We start from the raw sequence: 7813 nt of genomic DNA, 5'->3' as shown, positions 1-7813 counted from the left end.
TATGAAAAGAAGAGAAGCCAAAAGCAAAGGAGAAAAGGAAAGATATAAGCATCTGAATGTAGAGTTCCAAAGAATAGCAAGGCTCTTCCTGTCTGTGCCTGGGCGGCGCGTGGACCACGTCGAGCGGTAGAGACGCCTCGGCTGTGTCTTCAGGATGACAGAGTGGGAAACAGCTGCACCTGCAGTAGCAGAGACCCCCGACATCAAGCTCTTTGGAAAGTGGAGCACCGATGACGTGCAGATCAATGACATTTCTCTGCAGGATTACATTGCTGTCAAGGAGAAGTACGCCAAGTACCTGCCCCACAGCGCGGGTCACTATGTGGCCAAGCACTTCCGCAAGGTGCAGTGCCCCATCGTGGAGCGCCTCACCAACTCCATGATGATGCACGGCCGCAACAATGGCAGGAAGCTCATGACCGTGCGCATCGTCAAGCACCCCTTCGAGATCATCCACCTGCTCACTGGCGAGAACCCCCTGCAGGTCCTGGTGAATGCTATCATCAACAGCGGCCCCCGGGAGGACTCCACCCGCATTAGGCGAGCTGGAACAGTGAGGCAGCAGGCCGTGGACGTGTCCGCACTGCGCCGTGTGAATCAGGCCATCTGGCTGCTGTGCACCGGCGCCCGGGAGGCTGCCTTCCGGAACATCAAGACCATTGCTGAGTGCCTGGCAGATGAACTCATCAACGCAGCTAAGGGTTTGTCCAACTCCTAGGCCATCAAGAAGAAGGACGAGCTGGAGCGCGTGGCAAAGTCTAACCGCTAATCGCTGGCTGCGGCCACAATAAAGTCGCTCGCCCTGTGGGGTGAAAAAAAAACAACAACAAAGAATAGCAAGGAGAGATAAGAAAGCCTTCCTCAGCGATCAATGCAAAGAAATAGAGGAAAACAACGGGAAAGACTAGAGATCTCTTCAAGAAAATTAGAGATACCAAGGGAACATTTCATGCAAAGATGGGCTCGATAAAGGATAGAAATGGTATGGACCTAACAGAAGCAGAAGATATTAAGAAGAGGTGGCAAGAATACACGGAAGAACTGCACAAAAAATATCTTCACGACCAAGATAATCATGATGATGTGATCACTCACCTAGAGCCAGACATCCTGGAATGTGAAGTCAAGTGGGCCTTAGGAAGCATCACTATGAACAAAGCTAGTGGAGGTGATGGAATTCCAGTTGAGCTATTTCAAATCCTGAAAGATGATGCTGTGAAAATGCTGCACTCAATATGCCAGCAAATTTGGAAAACTCAGCAGTGGCCACAGGACTGGAAAAGGTCAGTTTTCATTCCAATTCCAAAGAAAGGCAATGCCAAAGAATGCTCAAACTATCGCACAATTGCACTCATCTCACACGCTAGTAAAGTAATGCTCAAAATTCTCCAAGCCAGGCTTCAGCAATACGTGAACTGTGAACTTCCAGATATTCAAGCTGGTTTTAGAAAAGGCAGAGGAACCAGAGATCAAAATGCCAACACCTGCTGGATCATGGAAAAAGCAAGAGAGTTCCAGAAAAACATCTATTTCTGCTTTATTGACTATGCCAAAGCCTTTGACTGTGTGGATCACAATAAACTGTGGAAAATTCTGAGAGAGATGGGAATACCAGACCACCTGACCTGCCTCTTGAGAAAACTGTATGCAGGTCAGGACGCAACAGTTAGAACTGGACATGGAACAACAGCCTGGTTCCAAATAGGAAAAGGAGTACATCAAGGCTGTATATTTAACTTATTTAACTTATATGCAGAGTACATCAATGAGAAACACTGGGCTGGAAGAAGCACAAGCTGGAATCAAGATTGCTGGGAGAAATATCAATAACCTCAGATATGCAGATGACACCACCCTTATGGCAGAAAGTGAAGAGGAACTCAAAAGCCTCTTGATGAAAGTGAAAGTGGAGAGTGAAAAATTTGGCTTAAATCTCAACATTCAGAAAACGAAGATCATGGCATCTGGTCCCATCACTTCATGGGAAATAGATGGGGAAACAGTGGAAACAGTGTCAGACTTCATTTTGGGGGGCTCCAAAATCACTGCAGATGGTGACTGCAGCCATGGAATTAAAAGATGCTTACTCCTTGGAAGAAAAGTTATGACTAACCTAGAGAGCATATTGAAAAGCAGAGACATTACTTTGTCAACAAAGGTCCGTCTAGTCAAGGCTATGTTTTTTTCCAGTAGTCGTGTATGGATGTGAGAGTTGAACAGTGAAGAAAGCTGAACGCTGAATTGATGCTTTTGAACTGAGGTGTTGGAGAAGACTCTTGAGAGTCGCTTGGACTGCAAGGAGATCCAACCATTCCATTCTAAAGGAGATCGGTCCTGGGTGTTCTTTGGAAGGACTGATGCTAAAGCTGAAACTCCAATACTTTGGCCACCTCACGCAAAGAGATGACTCATTGGAAAAGACTCTGATGCTGGGAGGGATTGGGGGCAGGAGAAGAAGGGGACAACAGAGGATGAGATGGCGTCACTGACTCGATGGACGTGACTGTGAGTGAACTCCGGGAGTTGGTGATGGACAGCGAGGTATGGTGTGCTGCAATTCATGGTGTTGCAAAGAGTTGGACACGACTGAGCGACTGAACTGAAGTGAATGGGGTCAGATGCTATGATGATAGTTTTATTTTAATATTTAGTCTTAAGCTGGCTCTTTCACTCTCTACATTCACCCTCATCAAGAGGCTCTTTAGTGCCTCTTGGCTTTCTGCCTTAGAGTGGTATCATCCGCATATCTGAGTTTGTTGATGTTTCTCCCACCTATCTTGATCCCAGCTTGTAACTCACCCAGCCTGGCATTTCTCATGTGCTCAGCGTATAGGTTAAACAAACAGGGTGACAGCAGATGGCCCTGTCATACTCCCTTCTCAATCTTGAGCCAATCAGTTGTTCCATACAGGGTTCTAAGTGTTGTTTCTTGACCCGCATATAGGTTTCTCAGGAGACAGGTAAGATGGTCTGGTATTCCCACCTCTCTAAGAGCTTTCCGCAATTTGTCATGATCCATAAAGTCAAAGGCTTTAGTGTAGTTGATGAAACAGAGATAGATGTTATTCTGAAATTCCCTTAGTTTCTCTATAATCCAGCAAATGTTGGCAGTTTGATCTCTAGTTCCTCTTCCTTTTCTAAACCCAGCTTGGACATCTGGAAGTTCTTGGTTCGCATAATGCTGAAGCCCAGCATGCAAGATTTTAAGCATGACCTTACTAGCATGGGAGATGAGTGCTATTGTCTGATGGTTAGCACATTTTTGGTGCTATCTATCTATAGCTATCCCTATTTCTATACCTATCCCTTTACCTATATTTATATCTAGGTATAATTATTTAGTACAGTGCCTGGAATATCGCAATCACTGTATGTATGTACGTTAGAAAGAAGGAATAAAGTGAAGATGAGAAGAATGGAAAGGTGGAAGTGAGGGAAAGTATCCCCTCACCTGTTCTCCCCTCTCCCACTCTCGGCATGTCAGGCTCCAGAGTTCCTGTCCTGATACACGAGGCCCATCAAGCCTCCTTCCAGTTTCCTGAAGGCACCAGGCTCTTGTTTGCACATTCTATTCTGTTTGGCACATCCTTTACACTCCCCCCTCCCCTATTCTCCCCACTTCTTTGCCTTGTTAACTCTTATCTAATCTTGAAGTCTTAGCTTATTCATGACCTTCTCACCACGAGGGCTTCCTGTTTGCCCTCAGGAGGCACCATAAAAGTGAAAGTGAAGTCTCTCGGTTGTGTCCAACTCTTTGTGACCCCATGGACTGTAGCCCTCCAGGCTCCTCCATCCATGGGATTTTCTAAGCAATACACTGGAGTGGGTTGCCATTTCTTTCTGCAGGGGATCTTCCTGACCCAGATCGGGAACCTGGGTCTCCTGCATTGCAGGCAGACTCTTTTTACTGTCTGAGGCACCAGGGATCCCTGACCAGGAACCATGGGGCATATAAAATAGGATTTTACGTCCTAGATCTGAGCAAGAGAGCTCCTTACCCCCAGCCTCATGCTTTAGAAGGTACCGCAGATTACAGCCGCAAAAGAACTAAATCTACATAAACCTAGAGGTGCTTCTGTCCCTTGGCGTTCAGCTCTCAGTGCTGGTTCAGAGCACCTGGTCACCCCAAACACACGTTTCTGAGACTAACACAGTTCAGGCCCCAGAGAACCACTTCTCTAGATAAGTTGCTCTATATCTTCAGAAAAGAAAATTAACATCTGAAACGTCCCAAAGATGTGGCATTGTGGGTGGTGTCACTGTGAACTTTGGAGACGACATAGCTTTGGAGAGCAGGGAGGAACTGAGCTGTCAAAGTGTGCTTAGCTAAGGGAAAAGAAAATTGACTTGTCAAATCCTTCCTCTCAGATAGCATGACGGCAATAGATTCCTGCACGGTGTGTTATTTCCCAGGAGTGCTGAGTGACCACTTTCTTGCTTCTCTTTGAGTTCCAATTTCTGGTTCTGGAGGCACTCAAGAATTAGTGTAATATGTGCTGAGGACATTTTGACTGTTCCAAAGAGGCAGGGAGAAAGGTCAGTATATATGTGATTTTGGTCAAGGGGGAATACAAGCAATCAAGCACATATTTTCCCAGAAGGTTTCTGCTAGTCTCAGGAAGCTTTTGCTAGTCATGAGAAACAGTCAGCACCATGAAGGATTTTAGCGCTTTTCTAGATTTGGGGAACTATAAGAATTGGGCTCATATTAATAAAATAGGCTCCTGAAAATATCTATCTGAAGACCTGTCCTGCCAGTTCCTGATTCCTCCCTCATACTGGTGGAAGGTGGGGAGTTGAAAGATACTGAGACACACCCATCCAGCCTCTAGACACTGGGTGGGGTTTGGTTGGAAGATATCAAGGAATACCTGCCCAGTTGAAAGATACTGGGGTGGGGGCTGGTTGAAAGATACCACGGTTTGCTCAGTTGTAGGAGATTCAGTCGGAGAAGGCAATGGCACCCCACTCCAGTCCTCTTGCCTGGAAAATCCCATGGACCGAGGAGCCTGGTGGGCTGCAGTCCATGGGGTCGCTAAGAGTCAGACACGACTGAGCGATTTCACTTTCACTTTTCACTTTCATGCATTGGAGAAGGAAATGGCAACCCACTCCAGTGTTCTTGCCTAGAGAATCCCAGGGACGGGGGAGCCTGGTGGGCTGCCGTCTATGGGGTCGCATAGAGTTGGACACGACTGAAGCGACTTAGCAGCAGCAGCAGCAGCAGGAGATTGAGTGGTCTTGCCTGAGTGGTCAGGAAAGGCTGATCTGACACCTTGTCCTCAATTCAGCTGCCTTAATAGTAATTTGTTAGGGTAAAAATGAAGATGTTACATGAGAGCTTGGCGCTGAAGAAGGATGAGACTCCTCCTGACCAGTTACAGTTTTCTCAGGGGACTAGGAAATTTACGGGAGTGGTAAAGGCTGAGTCCTCACATCATGCAGTGGTCCCATAGGGAAACCCATTCATTAATTAAAGCACTTGCTCTGCTTGCAGCAGGTGGAGACTAAGAACTGGCGATTCAGTGATCTGAGTATCCTTGGTGGTCTTAGACTGCTGGAGGGAGAAACTGAGACACATAAGAAGAACTGAAATATCTGGGGTGACGGCTAGAGAAGCTAAGCTCACACAGCCCACCACACAGTTTCACTAGGGAATTTTACCTCTGACAAACTCAACTTAAAACAGGAAACAGAGGCTCTGCAATACAGAAATAAGGAGCATCAGAGAGCCAGCCTTTAACTAACACCTTAGTCAGGGTTCAGTTCAGTTCAGTTCAGTCACTCAGTCATGTCCAACTCTTTGCGACCCCATGAATCACAGCACGCCAGGCCTCCCTGTCCATCACCAACTCCCAGAGTTCACTCAGACTCACGTCCATTGAGTCCGTGATGCCATCCAGCCATCTCATCCTCTGTCATCCCCTTTTCCTCCTGCCCCCAATCCCTCACAGCATCAGAGTCTTTTCCAGTGAGTCAACTCTTCGCATGAGGTGGCCAAAGTACTGGAGTTTCAGCTTTAGCATCATTCCTTCTAAAGAAATCCCAGGGCGGATCTCCTTCAGGATGGACTGGTTGGATCCCCTTGCAGTCCAAGGGACTCTCAAGAGTCTTCTCCCAACACCACAGTTCAAAAGCATCAATTCTTCGGCGCTCAGCCTTCTTCACAGTCCAACTCTCACATCCATACATGATCACACGAAAAACCATAGCCTTGACTAGATGGACCTTAGTCGGCAAAGTAATGTCTCTGCTCTCTAGGTTGGTCATAACTTTCCTTCCAAAGAGTAAGCGTCTTTTAATTTCATGGCTGCAGTCACCATCTGCAGTGATTTTGGAGCCCAAAAATATAAAGTCTGCTACTGTTTCCACTGTTTCCCCATCTATTTCCCATGAAGTGATGGGACCAGATGCCATGATCTTTGTTTTCTGAATGTTGAGCTTTAAGCCAGCTTTTTCACTCTCCTCTTTCACTTTCATCAAGAGGCTTTTGAGTTCCTTTTCACTTTCTGCCATAAGGGTGGTGTCATCTGCATATCTGAGGTTATTGATATTTCAAACTTAAACTTGCAAGTACCTACTTAATTTGGGGAAATTATACTAAAGGAGATCTCAACCTAAAATGACCAAATTGAGGTTCTTTTGATATTCCAAAATTGATAGTTTTGTGCACACAGTTAGAAAATGTTGGCCACAAGATCAAACAGACTGAATAGAACGTTTACTTTGATTGGTATCTAGAAGCTTCTTTCAAAACTACGTCAGGATGCAAAAAGGCTGCTAGCAGTCTGTCAATGACTTGTTCTTCTTCCAGCCCAGCATTTCTCCTGATGTACTCTGCATATAAGTTAAATAAGCAGGGCGACAATATACAGCCTTGACGTACCCCTTTCCCAATTTGGAACCAGTCTGTTGTTCCATGTCCGGTTCTAACTGTTGCTTCTTGATCTGCATACAGATTTCTCAGGAGACAGGTCAGGTGGTCTGGTATTCCCATCTCTTGAAGAATTGTTCAAGAGAAAGTTAGCCTGAAGGAAAAAAGAAATGTCCTGAGGGAGGAAGTCTGATTTAGGAGAACCTGGTTTTCACTCCCTGTGCCTTGAGACCAGAGCTCTCAGGATCACTTATCTATCAAGTTCAGTTCAGTTCAGTCGCTCAGTCGTGTCCGACTCTTTGTGACCCCATGAATCGCAGCACGCCAGGACTCCCTGTCCATCACCAACTCCCGGAGTTCACTCAGACTCACGTCCATCAAGTCCGTGATGCCATCCAGCCATCTCATCCTGGGTCGTCCCTTTCTCCTCCTGCCCCCAATCCTTCCCACCATCAGAGTCTTTTCCAATGAGTCAACTCTTCGCATGAGGTGGCCAAAGTACTGGAGCTTCAGCTTTAGCATCATTCCTTCCAAAGAAATCCCAGGGTTGATCTCCTTCAGAATGGACTGGTTGGAGCTCCTTGCAGTCCAAGGGACCCTCAAGAGTCTTCTCCAACACCACAGTTCAAACGCATCAATTCTTCGGTGCTCAGCTTTCTTCACAGTCCAACTCTCACATCCATACGTGACCACAGGAAAAACCATAGCCTTAATTAGACGGACCTTAGTCGGCAAAGTAATGTCTCTGCTTTTGAAAATGCTATCTAGGTTGGTCATAACTTTTCTTCCAAGGAGTAAGTGTCTTTTAATTTCATGGCTGCAGTCACCATCTGCAATGATTTTGGAGCCCCCCAAAATAAAGTCAGCCACTGTTTCTACTGTTTCCCCATCTATTTCCCATGAATTGATGGGACCAGATGCCATGATCTTCGTTTTCTG

The 7813-nt window shown here is 46.2% G+C and overlaps 1 protein-coding gene across 1 annotated transcript; it reads left to right on the top strand.

Annotated features, from left to right (window-relative positions):
- Positions 1 to 84: 84 nt before the first annotated feature.
- LOC120879951 (40S ribosomal protein S5-like) lies at positions 85 to 788 on the top strand. The gene has a single exon (XM_040262959.1). It carries the CDS (start codon positions 155 to 157, stop codon positions 716 to 718), a length of 564 nt encoding a protein of 187 aa, XP_040118893.1. The 5' UTR covers positions 85 to 154; the 3' UTR covers positions 719 to 788.
- Positions 789 to 7813: the final 7025 nt, after the last annotated feature.

The sequence above is a fragment of the Oryx dammah genome, unplaced genomic scaffold, assembly GCF_014754425.2.
Source record: "Oryx dammah isolate SB20612 unplaced genomic scaffold, SCBI_Odam_1.1 HiC_scaffold_21, whole genome shotgun sequence".
NCBI classification, from domain to species: Eukaryota; Metazoa; Chordata; class Mammalia; order Artiodactyla; family Bovidae; genus Oryx; species Oryx dammah.
The sequence above is the reverse complement of the archived record's forward strand: the minus strand, read 5'-3'. Positions and strand labels throughout refer to the sequence as shown.

Bases quoted from the DNA above. Each gene is read 5' to 3' on its own strand.
- LOC120879951 (XM_040262959.1), top strand. From the start codon at position 155: ATGACAGAGTGGGAAACAGCTGCACCTGCAGTAGCAGAGACCCCCGAC.